Genomic DNA, 22,381 nt, shown 5'->3' with positions numbered 1-22,381 from the left:
GTCTATGATCCATCTAGAATTAACTTTTGTGTACGGTATGAGATGTGGGTATCAGAGGTTTCTTTTCTTGTCCTTTAACATCTATCTATTCCTGCTTCTTTTGATTAAGTCAAATAATCAAGACTTGTCTGTAGTACAGGTTGAGTATCTATTATCCAAAATGCTGGGACCAGAAGTGATTCAAGTTTCCGACTTTTCTGGCTCTTGGAATATTTGGAGAATACGTACCAGTTGAGCATCCCTAATCGGAAATCCAGAATTCAAAATGCTCCAATGAGCATTTCCTTTGTGCATCATGTCAGCACTCAGAAAGTTTCGGATTTGGAAGTATTTTGCAGTTCAGATTTTCAGATTAGGGTTGCTTAACCTGTACTAGATTTGTCATCCAGGAATGGATCTGTGTATCTCTTTTTCTCTTTCATAATTGAACCATCATTGCTGGGGATGTCTTAGAAACACTGGAAAGTACTAATTCTCTGCAGTAATTGGATGGCTTAAGGCAATATGTGTAGGATGTGGTAATGCTCCAGAGTCAGGCCTAGATTCAAATCCAGGTACCACCTGTGGCTAAACAAGTTAGCTTTAATTCTCAAATGTACAAAACAAAAAGCAAAAGACCCAACCTAACAGGGTGATCTTTAATGATTAAATAAAATGATGTGTATAATCATCACAGTCAATGATGGCTGCTCACTTTAAACGTGTTATGTGTATGTGTGTGTAGTGTTGAGGTATGGTGTTGGAAAGAAAAATAAATCTCATAGAGATATATGATGAAAAAGGTCTCTGAACTTGGATGAGGGTTACTTTGAAAAAAGGTTTCTCCCGGGCCGAGCCCATGGCGCACTTGGTAGAGTGCTGCGCTGGGAGCGCGGCGACTCTCCCGCCGCGGGTTCGGATCCTATATAGGAATGACCAGTGCACTCACTGGCTGAGTGCCGGTCACGAAAAAAATGACAAAAAAAAAAAAAAAGGTTTCTCCCTCCCTTTTCTACCACCCACACACATACAAACACTGCCTGCAAAGGAGGGAGGGCCCTGCTTGCTTCTGGGGCTGCTAGTGGCAGGGGCTCAGATGGTGCCCACTTCTGAGCAACCACGGCTTCCCATCCCAGAACTAACAGAGCCGGAAACACACTGTTTGCTTCTCTTTTTGCCTATCAGTTCAAAGTGTTGCTCTGTGTGCTGGGTCTGCGGCAGGCTTCGTGCCTCTGGCGTTCAGTTACATGGGGGAGAAGGGACATCAGGGCCAGGGACTAGACCCACACGGCAGCCATCGGTTGATACCAAAGGGAGAGCCGGCTGCTCTGCCTGCCTTCGTTAGGAACAGGCAGTCTGCTTGTCTAAAAATAGCAGAAGTGGGAGAGTGGGGAAGAGCAGCAGCTGTGCTCATGGCTGAAAGGGGAAAAGGCGGAAACAAGCAGATCTCTCTGAAAGCCTCCTGTTTGGCCGGGTAGGTTAGGAATGGGGGCAGCTAAGCAGTCTGAACGTAGTGCCCATGGTCAAGGGCTTGCTTCCCACTTCCCTGGGTTCATCTTGGGGAGTCTTGTAGAGTTGCCCACCCACTCAGCCAAGTTGCTCAGCAGGAAGGAAACGCTTTGTCCTGCCAGGGATGTGAGATTTGTTGCACACTGACACCATCCAGGCTGCAAATAGGAAAATTTGGTACCAGTGCTTAAGAATTTCCACACCCCCTAGCAACCTCTACCCCCCCACCACCACCCTCCACCCCACCCAAACCAAAGGTGAGCTGTTCTGAGTGTGACACAGGTGTTGGCTGGACCATCACTTCAGAAGTGCCTGGGTCATGCTGGAATAGGCTTGCCCATAGCAGAGTGTGGCTCTAGGACTAAACAGGTATTTGCAGCCATTAAATGAGACTAGGCCGAATTTGTGGGTTTTCTCTGCAAGCAGAGCTTTCCTATCCACATTTGTTATAAGTTACTGTTCTAGTAGCTAAACTTAGCATAGCAGAAAAGGAATTCTTTTTAAAATCTATGTTATATCTGTCTGTGCAAGCAGATCTCATCAAAGCCCCCTGGGAACAGGCAGAGTCCCAGAAGTAAAAGTCATGGTGATATTCCTGTTGGCCTTTCCTTCACCTGCATTATCTGGCTTGGTCCTCTTGATGGCCTTGTGAGATGGGCTAGGCAGAGACTGTCACTGCTGTTTATAGATGAAAAGCCCAGAGCCCCCAGTGTCATGGCTTGCCCAGTATTGCAGCTAGTAATCAGAGGATCTGGGCTTGTATCTAGGCCTCTGCCCTTAGTTCAAACACTCTCAGAGTTTTTATGGCAATTAGTTTCTGAAGGGCAAAAATCTCCTAACATGATGCAGCCTAAAATGTGATGCATTTAGGCAAAAGTGGAAAAAAGAAAAGAAAAGAGAGAGAGACTCCATTTAACCTTGATGTTAGTGTTGGGAATGTTTTTCTTTACATGGCCCAGCAATCATGACTTTGAACCCATGAGGGAGATGTAACTCCAACTTGCTATTGGCCGGGCAGTAAACAGTATTCACATAGTCAAAACAATATAAACTCTATGTATCAATATTCTAATTTTGGAGCCAGTCCATGGACAAAGCATGGAAGATTTGGTCATAGCTGCAAGACAGAATATAAATATTAACAGCCATGAGAAAGTAGAAATAAAGGTATTTTTTTAAAGAAATGTGTCTAATACAAAAACAGGGACAGAGATGAAATAATATGAGAAGTTAAAGGATAAACAGTGTATGGTTGATGGAATGAAAACGGTGATTAACTATGTTATTCACAGTTACAGAATGAATAAAATATAAATGGCAAATATTGGGAGAAAATTTTGCACAGTAGAAGAGTGTCAGTGTTCTTCATAGTGAATCAATGGATGCTGCCTTAGGTTGAGAACATCTTTTACTCCCTGATTCATCAAAAGATATGAAGGGAATCACCAGAAGAGCTAAAAAGAGAAATCCTAAAAGGAATTACCCCTGGGAGGTAGGAGGTAGAGGCAAGAGGTTGTTAAGTCATTTGCATGTCATATATTATGATGCTATTACTTTAATTAAAAAAGAATTGAGGTAGTGGGAGGGAGAGGGTGACTTTTAAAAGACAAAAACTGTGGATAGTACCATATGTTCCCTGAACAAATGCCCCCATGAGAATTAGCTATAAAACAGTCATTAGGACTGCAAACAGAAATCAGAGTGTTCTCGGCTATAAAATTATTGATGACTATTTTCAGCAGAATGGACAGGTTAATGCTCTCCACTGAAGCCAAACTAATATTGCTGGTAACAGAAAGAAGCATTTTTTGTAAATGACAGAGAGACCTGCATAGCATCAGAGCACTATTAATGCCCGCTCCCAGAGGGGGAGCTAGGACATGAAATTCCTTCTCCTGTATGGCTCTTACCTAGGAGAAGTTGACGACTGTGCAGAGACCGAAGCACCCAGCAAGGGAAGAGGACTGCAGTCCCTGTGCTCTTACAAGGGAAGAACAGAACTGAGCAGATTAACAGTTTCCTGTGTGGCTTGTCGAAAATTAGGCATAATTAGCCCTCAGACAGTCTGAATCGAGGGAATTGTGCCAAAACTCGATGGTGCAGAACCTAGGCAGGCAGCCAGACTCTTAAACCCAGTCACGTGACATTGCTTCTAGAAATGGATCTTCCCAAGCTGTGAGTCTAAGGAATGGCGGGCACTCTGACCCGACTGCTGGATTTTGAAGGCATTCCTCCCAAGAGAGATACCCTTGCTTATAAGTGACCCCTAAAAGCAGAACTTGGGAAACTTTCAGCCAGAGAAATTAGAAATTGATTCTAAATAGGCTTGTGCCCCGGAAATCAGTAGTACAGTAAGAAAACAGGGCACTAGCAAGACTATTCTCCAGTGTCAAAACTCAAGAGAAATGAATGTTAAATTGATTAGTAGCACAGACATTTAAATCAAAATCTTTTTTGCAACATATCTTATCTTTCCTACTTGGGGCATCTTCAAGAATGGAGGAGTTTGCTGGAGACTATGGATACATTTATTTGGGTTAGTTGGTTTGTTTTTGCATTATCTCCTTATTCTTTCAATAATTGCATTTCGTTAATTTTTTTAAGTAGGAGAGGATACACACATACGTATTCATGCATACAGTACATAGATTCTTAAGCCCAGATAATACTTCATGGCCCATGTGAAGCATTACTTGGTTAGGAAAGATATACCTTTATCTTCAATAATGTTTATAACCTTTACTAATTTCTCTCTGCTAAAAATAATGTAACAATGTTAATAGGAGATATTTTTAGCATCAGTTTCAGCTGAGGCCCAAAACAAAAGTAAGTGTGAGACTGTAGCACTTGCAAAGGAAGTCATCAAAAACCAGTTTGGCAACCCTTGGCTGATCGCTTATCTCCAGCCGCTTATCTCCAGCCTTTATTTATTTATTTATTTATTTATTTATTTTTATAGTTTTTTTTTTTTTTTTTTTTTATTTTGTCGATATACATTGTGGCTGATTATTGCTCCCCATCACCAAAACCTCCCTCCCCCCCTCCCCCCCAACAATGTCCTTTCTGTTTGCTTGTCGTATCAACTTCAAGTAATTGTGGTTGTTATATCTTCTTCCCCCCCCCCGTTTGTGTGTGTGTGTGTGTGAATTTATATATTAATTTTTAGCTCCCACCGATAAGTGAGATCATGTGGTATTTCTCTTTCTGTGCCTGACTTGTTTCACTTAATATAATTCTCTCAAGGTCCATCCATGTTGTTGCAAATGGCAGTATTTCATTCGTTTTTATAGCTGAGTAGTATTCCATCTCCAGCCTTTAAAAGAAGTTCGAGAGGCCAAGAAAAGAGTTGGCGGTTAGAATGCAATCTTTAGAGAGATCTGTTGGTGATTAGGTATATCAGTCCCAGCCCAGCAAAAGGGGCTTCAGTGGGACCCTTTGGAGGACTGTATATGTGTCCTAGGAAGTGTGTCTGACTTATGCCTAAGATCTAAAAGCTCTAATGTCAGAGCAAGGAGAGTTTGCTTTTTGGAGTTTGCCTCTGCCACTCACTCACTCACTTCTTCTCTCCTTTCTGTACTTTTTCTCCTTAGCATTTTAGCCAGTAGTCTATATATTTTAAGTATTTATCTCATTGCCTGTCTTCCTCAATACTATGTAAGTTTCAATACTGTGAGGCAGAGATATTTGTCTGTTTTGATCTCTGCTCATCCTGGCACCTGTAATACAACGTGCATTGATGGATGCTCAAGAAATATGTGCCTTGTCCATTTGTTATCACTAATCACTCTAACAACCCTGCTTGTTTGGTATTGTCTTAGACCGTTTTGTGTAGCTATAACAGAAATACCTGAGACTGGGTAATTTATAAGGAAAAGAGGTTTATTTGGCTTACGATTCTGGGAGAGCTGCATCTGGCACGGGCCTCAGGCTGCTTCTACTCATGATGGAAAGCAGGAGGCAGCCGGCAGGTACAGGCAGATCACAGGGCGAGAGGAAGCAAGGGGTGGGGGGAGGTGCCAGGGTCTTTTAAACAACCAGCTCTCATGGAAACTAATAGAGCGAGATCTCATTCACTAATCCCCCCACCTAGGGAGAGCATAAATCCATTCATGAGGGATCCACCCCCGTGACTCAAATAGTTTCCAGCACTGCCACATTGGGGATCAGATTTCCGTATGAGTTTTGGCAGGAACAACACATCCAAACTCCATCAGGTATTATTATTCTCATTTTACATTTGGGAAACTGGAGCTCAGAGGGGTTAAGAAATTTATTCAGTATCACACACAACCAAATAAAGAGCCAGAATTCAAAGCCAAATCCATGTGATTCCAAAGCTCATGCTCTGCCTGTTAATGCCTTATCAGCTCAGGTTTTGGTTTCCCTGAAGTGTACTTTCATCCTTTCTTGGGTGGTAGATGGCATCTAATCTAAGATTTTTAGGGAAGTAACATGTACTCTGATCTCACTCAGTACATATTGCCTAGTGAGGATAACAAATATAGAGATTAATTAATTGGTTATATAGCTTTTACTCAATGCCAAGACAAGAAGTCAGATTATTCAGAATACATTTAATGGTACTTCACTATATAAATGACTGATTATTTATAGGAGGGCACTTCAAAAAGTTCATGGAAAGATTTGTATTATCTTTTCATTCTATTTTTCCATGTACTTTTTGAAGTACCCTTGCATAAGCCTGTATGTTTTACCAAGTTCTTTCATATATGTTATTTTGTTTAAGTATTAAACTGTTGAAAGCTTAAATAGCTTTATTGCTTTTGTTAAATATCAATATTCATTTTTTATGTGCTGCTTTGTAGAGCATATTTTGTCCACTTTCTTTTCCTCAAACCTTTCTATTCATTATTACTCTTCTCAAGAGAACAAAGATTTCCACAGCTCTCATCAAACATCATATACCATATGCGGTATTTGTTTTTGCTGGTATTACATGATTATTTGGCAAGCTCCTAGGCACATTTGTTTGAGCTACCTTGGTTTCTGTAATGGCAAATCTCTAATATTTCAGCAGAGATGACTATGGCAAAGGTGGTTAATTGGAAAACAAAGTTCAGATCCTAACTCCAAGCGGTGTGAGCTTGGGCAAGTCTCTGCATCTCCTTGGGCCTCACCTGAGAAGTAGAGACGTTGGGCTGACAGACACATGGAGGGGGGACACAAATGAGTGTGATGGCTTGGGTGTGCGGCAGAAGAGAGTGTTGGGGACTGCGGAGTGATGCAGAGAATGTGCCCAGTTTAAAGGAGGCAGCAGCAGTCTCCCCGCAACTTGGAAACATGGCAGCTCTTTTGATTTCTCAAAAGAATCTGTGGAAAACTGGGTTTTTATGGGGATTTCCTAGTTCTCACGGTGGCAATAACTCAAACTAAAACAAATCACTTCTTCAGACAACATACAGAATGGGAGAAAAATATTTGCAAACTATGTATCTGACAAGGGGTTGATATCAAGAATATGTAAGGAACTGAAACAACTCAACAGCAAAAAAACAAATAACCCAAGTAAGAAATGGGCAAAGGAGCTGGATAGACATTTCTCAAAAGAAGATATAAAAATGGCCAACGGGTACATGAAAAAATGCTCAACATCACTCAGCACCGGAGAAATGCCAATCAACACAACGGTGAGATACCACCGCACTCCAGCTCGAATGGCTAGTGTCAAAAAGACAAAAGAAGTGATGTTATGGAGGTCAGGGAACCCTGGCACACTGTTGGTTTTGAGTGGAAACTGATATCGCCAGTTATGGAAAACAGCTGTGATCTAAGCCCCGAAGGAGTCGCAGGATGTGGTAATGAGGAAGGGGAGAGATGAAGCCCAGCCTCCCCACCCCTGCCCGGGAAGACCACAGGCCAGCTGCTGGGGTTCCTTCCACATGGCCGATGGCCGCCCCTCCACCAGCTCCCCAGCATCCATGTCACTCTCTTCTTCCATTTTTTCCAGATGTTTTGTTCCTTCAGAACCTTCCTGTGGCAAATTTTCATGGGTAAAAAGCATAACTAAAGTTTATTTCAATGGGGGAAAAAATTGTACATCCCTCAGTCCCTAAATTAATTCACAATTTAAATACTATCAAAATGGGCCTGTTACTTCAACAATTAATGATACTGGTTATCATATCTTGACAACAAGGTGGTTTCTCTTTAAAGGACTCTCCAGTATGCTGTCTACTTGCCTTCCTTTGGCTTTTGCTGTCATCGTTGTCACTAAGGGTAAACGTAGGCTCCTCAAAAAGCCTATAAGACAGTGCTCTGTATTTATGTAATCCATTGTTACTCCAAGTGTGGGTCTTGGACCACTGGCAGACGCATCACCTGGAGACTTGTCGGAAATGCAAATTCACGGGCTCCTTGCCAGACCCACTGAATCAGAAATTCTAAGCGTGGGGCCTAAGAGATTGCATTCTAACCAGCCCACCAGGGATTCGGATGCACATTTAAGCTTGAGAACCACTGATGGAACTGAACCATCCGTGCCAAAAAGAAAAGGAAAAAAAAAAAAAATAGAAATCATCAAGGCTAACGATGCACAAGGTTATCTTCTGCAAACTAGCAAAGTGAATACTGTGAGAGGAGAACTGAAGCAGCAAGAACCAACTATTCATAGTCAAAGGTAACCAGTGGGCCTCTAGACTCCCAGCATCCCCCCACTCACAAGGCAGGGGACCCTCAAATCACCTCTCAGAAACTCAGTGAAGTGTCTCATGCGCTGACGCAGAGAGAGAAAAATGCACTCTTAGTAAAACCAAATTCTTTAAACTCCAGTGACCATATCTCCCTATTTCCTTTGAATTCTCAAAAAAATTTTCAGCCCCAAAACTGCCCACCTCAGCCTCTTCAGCTACGTTTTGGAGGTGTCTTTAGATTTTGTTCTGGAGGCCACATGCTCATTGTTCATCTTTCTTTTTCCAGTAAAGGGTTGCCTTCCAGTTCGACATTCACCTTGGAAGAAGGGACCATCTACTTGACTGCTGAGCCGAACACTCTGGAAGTGCAGGATGACAATGCCTCTGTGCTTGATGTCTATTTAGTAAGTAATTTTCTAGTTTCTTCCCCACCACTCCTCCTCGCCAATTTCTGGTTCATAAATGGATGCAGGCTTACAGCAGAGCAAGTTCTCTAAAACCAGGCATGCTTGGGTTTTAAAAGAAATAATGGCACCCTGTTACTTCTACAAATGTCACATCTTCTTACAAACTGTTTTTCTCACGGTTCATGTAGAACATGACACAAAAGAGTATCTAGGTTAATACAGATCACCATATAACTCGAGAGAACAAATTCCCTAATGTCAAGGCAAAGCAGGACACCTTGGAGTTGTTGCCAACAACATTATGCATGCCTTTGACTCGGTTGTATCCCCTTGTGTTTGCATCTTCATTTTGGGCTTGCTCCCTAGGTAAGTTAGTAGGCTGAGAGGCACAGAAACAGGTCATGGCAGGAAACAAAGTTCAGCACCAAAGAATCTTGGCTGACTCCATCCTCAATTGTCACCAACCAGCTGTGTGATTTGGGCAAGAACCTCTCTAACTGAGTGTTCTTATTTGCCAAAAAAGGGAAATGCCTGCCCTGCCTACTCACAAGGCTGCTTTGAGGATCATGAGTGAGCACGGGTGTGAACATCCTTTAGTGCCTGTCAAATTGTCTAGATAGGTTTAATTGGATTGTTAGATGATGCTAAAAAGATACCTTGGTGGGCTGGACTATAAAAGAGGAGACTGAGCATTTTCCCTGCGAAGTACATCTCTCACATACATACTCCATGTTCCTGCACAAGATTACATGAAACAGGAGAAGTGTTGATTCAGAATTTTCTACTTGTTTAAGTTTTGCTAACCCTGAGCCAATACTCTCCATCACTCATGATGTACAAGTGCACCCTCAGGAATCATCACTGCTGGTGCATGCCGCACAGCAGCACATTTCCACACACCTCAGCTCCTGGAAGCTGCATTTATGCTTCTCCATACCCTCCAACCTAGCACCATATTTCCTCAAGTGTGCTCTACAGGACTCTAGTCCCCAAAATGTTACTTCTCAGCCCATAGCCCTCTAGTGTCTTTCCAGCTCTCCTGGAGTGAAATCCAAAGTCCTCAAGGCCCTACATGTTCTGGCCTCCCCTGACTCTCTTACCCCCACCCCCAGGCTTCTATCTTCCTTGCCGATGCTGTCCCATCCACACTGGCCTCCTTGGCATTCCTCCCTCAAACCAAGCATGTTTCTGCTCCAGGACCTTTGCACTTGCTGTTCTTGTCTGTACACTCATTCCCAGCCATCCCATGCTTACTCTCTCACTTCCTTCCAGTCTCAGTCCAAACATCTTCTCAGATATCTCAGGCTTTACTTGGCCACCCCATGTACAATAGCAGCCCCCCACCAACTGTTGTGAAAAGGTTTTTTTAATAAACCCTGAATATCCTGGTTGCTGCATAAACAGAATTTTTCCTGCTGAGCAATGCTCCTCCCCCCCCACTGCCTCCACTTTTAAAAAGTAAGTTATAGCATATTGCAAAATCCTTACAAAAAACTTTTTTTATCTCTCCCCCCCACACACACACACAAAAAAGGAAATAGGGAATTAAATAGAAGAAAAATGACAGTATTTTTTGGTCCCACGATCAGTCAGCTTTCATCTAAAGGTAGAAATCAGGAAAACATTTCAGGAAGAGGCCAAGTAAAATCTCATCTTTATGAGCTGATGGTTCATGCCACTTTCATATGTCTTTATGAAACCCAGATTTGCACCAGCCAGGGAAGTGTAATACCGATGAGTGGAATGCAAAATCACAAGCGGTTAAAAGATATTATTAGTGCCAGCTCTTTGTTATCCTTATTCTTTTGGTAGAAAGGTGGTCTTATTCATCATTTTGCTTTCTCCTCCTTGGTATTATCAATTTCTTCTATAAGAATACTGCCATTTATTTGGTTTTATTAGTGTCTTACTTCATTGCTCTAAGTCTTTAGTTCTCTGACATTGAAAAGTAAAGCATTTCAAAAAAGGTGGCTTGCCTCAGAAGCCACCACGGGGAAAAGCCGCAGTATTAATTGTTGGTTGTATTGAGAGCACTTGAGGACCGATTAGAAATAAAGGAACCATGGGAGTTTAGAACAGAAAGAGGTGGGGGTGGGGGGTAGCTGGCTGCTGTGGTCACCTGGTCAGTCTGCCCCAGCACAGGGTTTGTTATGGCCCAGAAACAAGGGAGGAGAGGAAAGAAAAAAGAGAACAGTCAAGCTGTGGAGAGGGTAACAAGGCAGTAGAAATTTTTCTCACCAAGCTTAGAGAAAAACTAATCTAGTCTAATCCTCTTTTGTGGTTAATAACAATAATCTATGAAACACTTTTCAGTGATTCCTATACCATTGGCACTTCATATGTATTAACTCATTTGATCCTCACAGCTCCCTATGAGGTCGAGGTGGTTGCTAGCTCCATTGCACAGACAAGGAAATTGAGGCACAGGGAGATTATGCCATTTGACCCAGGTTTGCAGCCAGTAATCAGTAAGAGCTGGGATTCCAACCAGTAGGGAACTCGCCTAGAGCCCACACTCTTAATTGCTGAGCAGTGCTGCCTAATTAGGAATTATGCTGCCTTTGCAGTATGCAGATTAGACCCAGAGATGTTAAGTGACTTGCCCAAGATCAGACAATGAGATAATGTGGCAAGAAAAAAATAGAGGAAAAAGGGTACAGAGACAAATTTGGGCTAAGAAACATTGGCTTTTTAAATTTCAGTATGGAATATGAAGGTTCAAGCAGAATAGTGTAAGAGAAACAGTTCAGCATTGTTGGAAGAGCCCAGACGTTTGGATAATGAATATCACTGGCCAGACTGAGTACATACCATGTGCCAGACAGTGTACCAGTCCTTTACTTGCACTAGCTCATTCATGAAGATACATGTTATATTTGTTTTCATTCACACAGATGAGGAAACTGAGGCTTAACTTGACCAACTCTCAGAGCTGATTAATGACAGAGCCAGAATTCAAGATCCAGCTCTGTATGTTTCTCTGCCTAATCTTGAACTCATGAAACACCCTACCATTGTTGTTATCGGCCATTAATACAAGTCTCGCCTCCCTCTCTTTAAAATCATGCTCCTTGTGAAAGTGAGAGATGGATCCAGAAAGGAAGGAACAGGGAGTGTTAGGTTGAGAATATTTTTTGTAAAATTCCACTTTCACTGTTTCTTTTCTGGTTATTTTTTAATGTTCCAGTACAGCAGTTCTCAAACCTTTTGATCTCAGGACCCCTTTACACTCTTAAAAATTATTAAGGATCAATAATTCTATCAAGAATTCATATTTTCAAAATTAAAACTATGAAATTTTTAAAATATTCATTAATTCATTTAAGATAGTAATCTATTCTATGTTATTTTAAATAACATTTTTACAAATATACTCACATATTTTCCAAAACAAAAAATAAATTTAGTGAGAAGAGTGGCATTATTATACATTTTTGCAAATCCCTAATGTCTGCCTTAATAGAAGAAGCTGGATTCTCATATCTGTTTCTGCAACAGCCTTTGCAATATGACACATCAATTTGTTCTGGAAAACTCGATTGTACAACCATGAGAGAGAATGAGAATGCAAAGGCAAATAACATCTTAGTATTATTAGGAAAATAGTTTGACCTCATGGACCCCCAGAAAAGGCCCCCCCCACACACACACAGTTTTTCTAGTATTTTAACTTAGTCTCTTCACCTGCTACAAAACCAAATGGGACATAAATTAGAGAGAAATAGGCCCCTGGAGTCTATGCCGGTCTCTGTCTCATGTTAATCATCGACCTTGAATTCATTATTCTCTTTGGGCCTCAGTTTTCTCATCTATAAAATGGATTATTAAATAATCTGAGACCCCTGCCAGCTCTGACAGGCTGTGACTCATTCTAAATAACAAGGAGTTGCAGAAATAAGGTTTTCCAAAAGATCTGCAGTTGTTTCTCCGAATTTTGCTGTTTTGTCACCTCCTCCACCATAAACCTTTACAGTATTTAAACTGACATTTTATGGCAGTACATCTAGTAAGTTCTGCACCATGAACTTGTAATTCTAGGGTGTGTTTTTATGCTGGAGATTATTATTTTTTATTTCTGCATGCTCCTCCAGATCTGAAAGGATACAGCTCATGGCTTGCTCTTCGATATTTTCGTTTGCCTCTACATTGCAAAAGAGTGAATGAAAGAAGGAAAGCTCAAGAAAGAAAAACCAATCTGGCCTAGGCATTTGTCTCTCCTTTCTTCTTGACCTAATTCACATGCTCTGAATCATAGCCATCTTTACTTAAAGAGCAATCTGAGGCTTCTATGGTGACATTCTGTTCAGTGTTGTCACCAAATGTAGTCAGATTTCTCTTGTAATGTTTTTCCCATGTTCTCAAATGTTTTTGAGTTGAAGACACAGATTAGGGAATTTAAAAGAATACAACAGAGATGAGAAGGCTGTATTGATTTGAAATGGGCAATCATGCAGTCTTCATAGTAGAGCTAGATTCCACTTTTTGGATAGTCCCAGATATTCTAGGGCACAGGTGCTGCCATTGTAGCTGTTATTTTAGTTCCTAAGGTGGCTTTTTTGCCTGATGTAGAATGCAATGTGGTTAATGGGAAGAGGAACAACTAACAAAAGTCCAGTGGGAGACTGTGTCCTTTTATGTCCAGCTGGGAATGGCTGGGTGAGTGGAAGATAATAATAATATAGAAGCTTGAAAGATGGCTGCCACCAAACAATGACTGTCTTGCTTCTATTATCCAGTCCCTAGCTTATGCCCTTTCCTTTTCCCTCATTCCATATTAACATCCTCCCAATAACATGTACTTGCATCCAGATATGCCATCTCTACAAAATTGCTGTTTGAAGTGCAAAAATAGCCGGGGGTAAAGGAGAAGAAACAGTGAAGCGTCTCTTAGCCACGCCAGGATTGCAGATTAGTGCTCTGAGGGGCAGCTGTTGGACAGCTTGATTATTTAATGTGTTTTTAGGGTAGTTAATAATACTCTTTGATCACAGGATGAAGGGTGGCAGAGAAGTGAAAATGATTGAATTAACAGCTTATCATACTATTATGTATGGGAAAAGCCTGAGAAAAAGAAGGAAAACACTTTAAATTAGGTCACAAGGGTCTTAGAAAATTCAGGGGAACTTTTTGGCAGGAGAAACTGCGTTTCTGGACTTGAGTCCCTTGGCATTGAGGTTAATGACTTATACGTGAAGTTTCGTGTCTCTCTAACCATGCCTTCTTTGGGTCAGTTACTGGCTGCTGCAAGGAGTGTTTATTAGAAACAGTGGCAGTCCTGCTGTTTCTCAGGAGAGAGCTAGATTCCCCACCAAACAAAGGTGCCAATCAGATTTTCGGTCAATTTTAGTGAGGGTGAAGTCGGAAGGAGAGGAGCAAACAATGCCTTTGGCTTGGAAGGCATTTAACCAGAATGTCACTTCCTTCCGCCACACGACCACATTGTTGAGAAATGAAGAGATTTCAGAAAGGGTAAAATGGGGCCCTTTGTTTATTTCAGAAATGCTTGGCCCTTCAGTTATTGACCAAATAATATTCCCAAGACACACAGAAGAGCTGAACAAATGCATCCCACTGCCCGGGTCCCATGCCACCTAATTCCTATTCTTGAATTTAGAGTGACGCAAGCTTCAAGTTAATGAGGCAGCCTGTCAGTCTGGATTAGGAGGTCACCCGCAGGATTTTTTTTTTTTTTTTAAACAAACAGCATTCAACTGCTGTTTAAGGATTAGCTTGGGGAGTTGGAGTTGGAGTTATGAAAGCATACTGCCTTTTCGGTTAAATTAGGCCCAGAGTTAGCACTTGAATGACAGTTCTCTGGGCTGTGGGAGCTATTTTCTTTCTGGCGTGTCCTAGCTCTACAGTGAATCGTGGCCTCACAGGCTGGCTTGATTTCTGCCTTCTCCAAAACCAGTTCTGCTGTTCAGTTTGCCAGAGTCTCCTGTGACACCAGGCCCTCCACGGGCCGCCCCATCATTTTTATTCTTTGCCTCCTGAGACCTGCCTCTCTCCACTCCCGCATCCCTCTAGATGCTTCCTCTTGCTTCTCTTTCTGGTTTCTATTTCTGTCTCCTTCCTTGTCATAGAAAGCCAATGTGTACTAGTCTCCTGAACCTTTTCAACTCCTGGGAAAAGAGTGTTTAAGGAAGAAGAGTCCCTAATGGTGTGAACTTGGAGTCTACGAGGTCCTGAGCCTGCAGGAAACCAACAGCAGACTTAAGAGGAACTAGGTCAGGAACAAATGAGAATTTTAGGGAAAACAAGTTGAAATCACACCCATGGACCTAATAAACAGCACCGTCCTCATTCATCTCATTTCTTCTCCTGGGCTGTGAGGAAGAATGGGAAAATACTTAAGGACTACTCACTTAATAAAAATAAAGCCTCCCGAGTGTGGTGAATGGCACGAGAAGGGCTCAGGAGTGGGGGTCTGAGGGCCTGGCCCCTCTGTGGTCTGTCTCCGCCTGTGTTAGTTTCCTAGGGCTGCCATAACAGACTACCACAAACTGGGCGGCTTAAACAACAGACATTTCTTGTCTCACAGTTCTAGAGGCCAGACATCTGAAGTCAAGGTGTCAACAGTGCCGTGCTCCCTCTGAATGCTCTGGGGAGGGTCCTTCCCTGCCTGTCCCAGCTTCTGGTGTGTCCTCGCGTTCCTTATGCTGCCTCACTCCAGCCTCTGCCTCCGTGTTCATGTGGACCTCTTCCCTGGGACTCTCTGTGCCTCTATGTCCTCTCTTCTTCTCATAAGGACACCCGTCATTGGATTTAGGGCTTGCCCTAATCCAGTATGACCTCATCTTAACTAACTACATCTGCAAAGACCCTATTTCCTAATAAGGTGACATTCTGAGGTTCCAGGTGGACAAGAATGTTTGGAGGACACTATTCAACCTCCTACCTTGCCTTCCTGAGGGGCGCGTAAATTGCTCCTTAACACGTATGGCCCCCTTTGCCCATTCACTTCCCTTCTCCACAGGTAAGTCTCTGTGAGGTCAAGTAGGGTAGATGTTTCCAAAGTAGTTTGAATTCCTCACAAAAAGGTTTCAGGGAAATAAATGTATTAACAGTCGCCTGTTGGGGACATAATGTGTGTTAGAAATCCAATCCCTAGCTTCCCCAGTGGCCTAATGGATAAGAAACTAGAAATCCAATCCCTGGGGTGGGCCAAGGCGTTGATATTTTTAAAAGCTCCCACACGTGCAGGGCTGAGATCCTTTGAGCTTGTTCACAAGGTCCTTCAGCTGCAAGCATCCTATAATTCTGCCGTGCTAATGTAGGGGAGAACTGTGTCACTCCCCCAGAGTTCCCATCTTAAGAAGGTTGGTCTGTTGGAATCAAGAGCACTTTTCTTCTAATGTAGAAGCAAAGCTACCTACAGTGAACCCTAGAAGGGTCACAAACACTCAAATTTGTGAATTGGGCTGGCAATTGCATTCCTGCTGTCAGCAAACCCTCCACCGCCACCTACTGGTGGAAAGGCAGCTCTGACAGAGGTGGGTAAGGACTGACTGAGAGCCTTGAACTGAAACCTAAGAAAGAGCAAGCGTGCAGTTCAGGGCGCTGTTTCTATGCCATGCGCTTTATTGTAGCCTTTCCGCGCTGTGCTTGCAGGTTCAGCAGGGGCATGTCCTTCAGAGGTCAGGGGCAGCCCACTCTGACAGGCCAGCATATACCAGCTTTCAAGTTGGACTAGAGGCTATAATTACAGTGGGGTGCAAACATGAAGGTGCTAATCTTCCCTCAGATCCCAGTGTGCCCTTCTCATCTGTCGAGGCCGGTTCAACTTGAGCCTCTTTGAAAAGGCCCCTTGGCAGTTCGGGAGTTCAACACAGAAAATGCCTCTTTCTACTGCTTAGGCAGCAACTTTAGCGAAGTATCAACAAATATGGGGTAGAATTTTTCTTCTTCACTTTCAGTCTTTGACAGGTTACAGCCTCTGAACTCCCAAGTGATTTTTGCTTTTGAAGTAATCCCTAATAGGGAATAGGATTAAATAGAATAAAATGCAAATATGGACTCTTATTTTTAAAAAAATTCTAAATCCCCGTGATGGCTACTGTATTAGTTTCCTTGGGATGCCATAACAAAGTACCACAGACCAGGTGGCTTAAATAACAGAAATTTCTTTCCTCACTGTTCTGGAAGCTTGAAGTCTGAGATCAAGGGGTAGTCAGGGCCGTGAGGGACGGATCTGCTCCAGGCCTCTCTCCTTGGCTTATAGATGCCCCTCTTCTCCCTATGTCTTCGCATACACATCCCTCTGTACATGTCTATGTCTAACATTCCACTTTTTATAAGGACACCAGTCATATTGAATTAGGGCTCAACCAATGACCTCATTTTAACCTCGTTACCTCTATAAAGATCCTATCTCCATCGAGGTACTGGCAGTTAGGACTTCAGCACAGGAATTTTACGGGAGCACAATTCAATTTATAACAGCTACTGTATGTGTTTATTTAAAAATGCTACCAAGGAAGGTGCTGAGGGGAATGGCTTGATGGGGGCGCAGCTTCTGGTTCTGAACCCCCAGGACCATGGCTGGGGCCTCAGGCATCTGTTGCTTTCTTTCCCTGTAGTTGAGAGAGAAGCCAGGGGCCTCATCCTAAAGCAGGGCTCCTTTTCTAATGAAACCAGTCCCATGTTCCTCCCCCACACCTTCCAAATGTGGCAAAAGCAGGGGGCAGCGTGGACTCCGTTGTAGCACCAGAGCTATGTGATACATGAGATGATAAGACAACCACTTGGATTTAGAATTAGAAGAGTCACTCAGGTGCTGGAAAGTCTGCCGTAGAATTGTCGGCTGTATAAATCACTGATGCCCGTGGGCTTCTCTTGGATCTTTAGAAAGCAAATTAATCAGGCAGGGAACTATGTTAAAATATTGCTGCTGCATTAACAGTTTTGAAATGAGAGGCCATAATCTTAAATCCATCCCATGAGACTTTTTTCCTGGGTCTGGTCTCATCAGTCACCTACCTGCTGGTTGGGACAGAGTGCTCCGATGGGGTGTTGAAAGCTGCCAGGAGGCCTGGCATTCCATGTGCTGCCAAGACCCCGGAATCCAACCAATAGGGCACAAATGGTCATCTTCATCCAAATTGCACATATTCTTCAAGGACTGCAAAAGGCCCACCTTCTGCCTCCAGGCATCTTGGTGAAGCACTGTCGTCCCTGGTCCTTGGAAAAGAGTAATCTCAGCTGTGATTCTGAGTCCAAATGCACTCATACACCCCATAACACCTTTCAGTCAACGACATGTACAACAGTGGTCCCATAAGATTGTAATACTGCATTTTTACTGTACCTTTTCTATGTTTAGGTACAAAAATACTGTTGTGTTGCAATTCCTACCATATTCAGTATGGTAACGTGCTGTAGAGATTTGCAGCCTAGGAGCCATAGATGTGTAGTAGACTATACCGTCTAGGTTTGTGTAATTCTATGATGTTTGCACAACAGTGAAATTACCTAATGATGCAATTCTCAGACTATATCCCTGTGGTTAAGTGACACATGACTGTGCAAAGGTAGGAAATTTGGACCTGAGCTTCTGTAAGATTTATTTCAGCTATGAAGTTCCAGAGCAGTGTGATTTTATTCCATTCATACTGCCATGTCCTGATCTCTATAGCACTAGCATATGTATTCGTTTTCCTTCCTAAGAAAGTGGTGAGCATTTAATTTTCTGCTACTATTGGAATCCAGTACAAAGAGAAATTTCCCACTCTACTCTATCCACAAGTGGTCGTGTTTTATGGAATAACCTCCAATATGGGATAGATAGGAATATAATAAAATGTAAATATAGATTCTTATTTTTTTTAAAAAAATGACTAGATTTTCCCAGAGCCCAATGGTGACAATGTTGTGTTTGAAATTCAGGGATCTCTCAGAAGGCAGTCAGGTGAACCCAGAGATGGAGAGAACCCCAGAGCCAAGGGGATGATGTTGAGCGAGGCATGTAAGCCTTCAGATGGCTTTGCAGCGATGCTGTGAGTTTAGACTAAAGTGGGTAGAGTGAGGCAAGACACGTTGGTGTGCTCTCATGGCAACAGAAGGAACCTCAGCCAAAAGCATAGAGCACAGAGAATAGAAAGTAGAAAGGAAATGGAGAAGGGCTGGAAAAAACAGAATCCAGGAACTGCTGATGGAAACAAGGGCTTGGTATAGGAAAACAAAATAAGGGACTAACTGCCTATGGTAGCCTGGAAAAAAACTGACACTCAGAGATGTTTGGCAAAGAATTTCAACTTAAAACCAAAATGACAATGCCCTGGACACCAGACAGGGAACGATCCTGCTCCCATGGGACCCTGGGACTGACACCCGAGGTGGTAATGGTTAAAAAGGAACATGGGACTATTTAGTGCTGTCATCTTGCCCAATCTGACTGTGGTGAAGGTCCTCAGCTCTGCCCTAAAATTCCCTCACACCATATTCCAGATCTTTTTTTTTTTTTTGCTAACCAGTCAGCCCCCTACATTCCAGATCTTAAGAAATTCTAAATACATTTTAAGACAGTAGGTTGAGGTGGGGAGAGGGGGAGGTGATACAGGAAGGGTTGAAGAAAAGGGAGGAGGGGACAAGTCTAGGAATGACACCTCAGGAAAGAGACTTCTCACCTTCAAATTCCTGCCCATGGCTGTGCAGAGTGAAGCTAGCCCATCCGAGTTGGGAAGCCGCCCTTGCACTGCTGCACATTTGGATTCTCCCTGGGGGATGTGGCTTCACCGCAGTGCAGTCCACCCTGAGAAAGGGCTTCTTGGTTAATTAGCAGAAAGACTGCTTTCGAGTTGCTATTTTCCCTTATTTCTCTGGGTTTGTGTTTTATTTTTTTTTATTATTATTTTTTGTTGGTGGTGGTGCAGGGGGGCTTAGTTTTATTTTGTCGATATACAATGTGGTTGATTTTCATGTCCCTTTACCAATTCTTCCTTTTGTGTTTTAAATAATTTTAATATTGAAAAAACTTTGCAATCTTTAACCACATGTGTATATATTATTGTGTAGTTTCAACCATAGAATGAAGCACTTGGTTTTAAGTGGAAATAAAAGTACACCTTTCTGTCTCTCACACATATACCCATATATGTGTGAAATAAATAACACTAAGGATTTAGGCCACAAAAATACCTAAATACAGTCATGCGTCACTTAAGAATGGGGATACATTGTAAGAAATGCATCATTAGGCGATTTCATCTTTATGCAAACATCATAGATTTTATTTACACAAGCCTAAGTGCTGTAGCCTACTACAAACCCAAGCTATATGGTACAGCCTATTGCTCCTGGGCTACAAACCTCTACAGCATGTCACTGTGCTGAATACTTAAGCAGTTGTAACAGGGGTCAGTATTTGTGTATCTAAACATAGAAAAGGTACAGTAAAAATTTGGTATAACAGATAAAACGTGATACACCTGTATAGGGCACTTACCATGAGTGGAGCTTGCAGGACTGGAAGTTGCTCTGCTCTGGGTGCATCAGAGAGTGAGTGATGAGTGAGTGTGAAGGTCTAGGACATTACTGTGCACTGCTGTAGACTTTATAAACACTGTACACTTAGACCACACTAAATTTATTAAAAAAAATAATCATCGCACTGTAACGTTGCAACAGCTATAACATCACTAGGTGATAGGAAATTTTCAGCTGCATAACAATCTTATGGAACTGCCATTGTGTATGCGGTCCATCATTGACCAAACGTCATTATGCAGTGTGTGACTGTGCGCTTTTACTTTTCATGTCAAATATTATTACACCTCTTACCTTCAAGGCTCAGAATTTAAAATACATTGTAGATTCTCAAAGCACCCCAGGGGATAGGCAGAAACACTAGTACCTTTGTGGGCAAATGATTGTATGTGTACGTGTTATGTGTGTGTGTGTGTGTGTGTGTGTGTGTGCATATGTGTGTGTGCTTACGTGCACCCAGCAGTTCAACTGGTGACAGAGCTGAGAATCATTCCAGTGTCTGTCGTCCCATCTCTGAGATCTGGTTCGGTTCCACTGCCAAAGCAACAGTTCCCATTTCTGTTTCTTTCTTTTTTTTTTTTTTTTTTTAAGATGACTGGTAAGGGGATCTTAACCCTTGACTTGGTGTTGTCAGTACCACGCTCAGCCAGTGAGCGAACCAGCCATCCCTATATGGGGATCCGAACCCGTGGCCTTGATGTTTTCAGTACCACACTCTCCTGAGTGAGCCACGGGGCAGCCCTCCCATTTCTGTTTCTAAAATCATCAGGTCAGGAGGGGGTTGAATCTCAGTTCACCTCACAAAGAAGTCGCTAGTCTTTCGGGCCATAGCACCCTGAAGAGTCCATCTTCACGTTAGGAGCTGAGGGGACTTCTGCATGCACCGTATTTTGCAGAATGAGCTCATGCTGTGACCTCCTTCCCAGGGTAGACAGCCAATGCTAGGGTCTCTTTAGTGATGGCAAGTATGGGACTTCCAAGTTATAAATTTGAAGAAAAGAAAATTATAGCACATTTTATGCTAAATAAGGATAATAAAATTGCTTTCTGCAGACTTCTCACTGTGGCCATGTTTACAAGCAAGGAGACACTGAGTTTTCAGATCCCACAGAATACTTATGTCAAACCTGTCCATCTCATTTTAACAGAATTATAATCAGTGCAAACTAGACACTTTCATGTGACCAGTCATGTCATCCAAGGACATTACAACATGGGTATAGGCTTGGCAGTTCTACAACATCTTCGATTTAAAATATATATATATATATATATATATATATTACTGCATGAATGCAAAGGACTTTTTATGACCAGAGCTGGAAATCACTCTTTATTTTTAGTACCAAGGAGAGTATATTTTATTATAAGACCCTGTTTTTTTTTTTAGTAAATTATAAACTTAACCAGTTTTGTGAGTGACACCAAGATACTAAATTCTTTTCAGATAGTTCCCGTTGCCGACTTCTTACAATATTCTGAGTTATTTGGTGGAATAATTTACAAACAGTTTGTACTTAATAGAATCTTGTGGTTGAAATGGAACTTCGTGGTCATCTGATGCATCCCACCCACGACTGCCCGAGTCCTCTCTCCCGGGCACTGTGACTGCCTTCTGTGTGCTGGGAATGGGATACACAGTTTTCTGCCTCAGCCTGACCCCTGAGTGACAGCAACTGCCCCTCCTTTAGTGACCACTCGTTTTTTCACTCTGGACAGAAAGCACTTCCAGGCTGAGGCAAAGCTGGCTTCCAGGCCATTGTTCTGGTTCTGGCTTTTGGAGCCGTTCTCAACCATTGAGCCTCAGCAGGTGGCAGATGGGGCTCATGTACCTGGGGAACTTGTATCATATATGTACATTGTGTACTGGGGGGGACGTGAGTATCAGGACCCTTGATGGGGAAACTGAGAGGAGTGAGGTATTGCTACTCTGCTCCTCCACCCATTCTGATGTTCCTCCCCACCTCCCCACCCCGAGGACCAGGGCATCTGTGCCACTGTTGCTGAGAACGGTGTCACATCTCTCCAAGGTCCTGGGACTAAACTAGTACCTAACCCTTTCTTCCCCGAGGTTAGTCTTCAGATACTCAAAGACAACCAGTATGACGCATCTCTAGATCTGTTTCCTAGACCATAAAGCCCAAGTCTTTAGCCATTTCCTTGGTGTCCTGGCTTTGGAGCCCTTCACTGGTGGATCTCCCCAAGTGTGACTCAGACTACTCGATGTGCCTCTCAGAGACTGACACTAGAAAGTAGACATGCAGCTTCAGCTGTGATCTAGAGGATGAGAAGATCCATCACCTCTTTTTGTTTTTGCTTTGTTTTGAGAAAACAGGACCCATAAACCTAATC

General features: G+C 42.7%; 1 protein-coding gene across 2 annotated transcripts in view; it reads left to right on the top strand.

Moving 5' to 3' along the window:
• PIP5K1B (phosphatidylinositol-4-phosphate 5-kinase type 1 beta) overlaps positions 1–22,381 on the top strand; it is a 294,924-nt gene that overhangs the window by 270,652 nt on the left and 1,891 nt on the right. For both annotated transcript variants that reach the window (XM_063080588.1, XM_063080589.1), the window contains exon 14: positions 8,425–8,542. In XM_063080588.1, the coding sequence (XP_062936658.1) occupies positions 8,425–8,542 (118 nt within the window). The remainder of the gene's footprint in view (positions 1–8,424; positions 8,543–22,381) is intronic.

The sequence above is a fragment of the Cynocephalus volans genome, chromosome 16 (genome assembly GCF_027409185.1).
Source record: "Cynocephalus volans isolate mCynVol1 chromosome 16, mCynVol1.pri, whole genome shotgun sequence".
Taxonomy (NCBI): domain Eukaryota; kingdom Metazoa; phylum Chordata; class Mammalia; order Dermoptera; family Cynocephalidae; genus Cynocephalus; species Cynocephalus volans.
The sequence above is the reverse complement of the archived record's forward strand: the minus strand, read 5'-3'. Positions and strand labels throughout refer to the sequence as shown.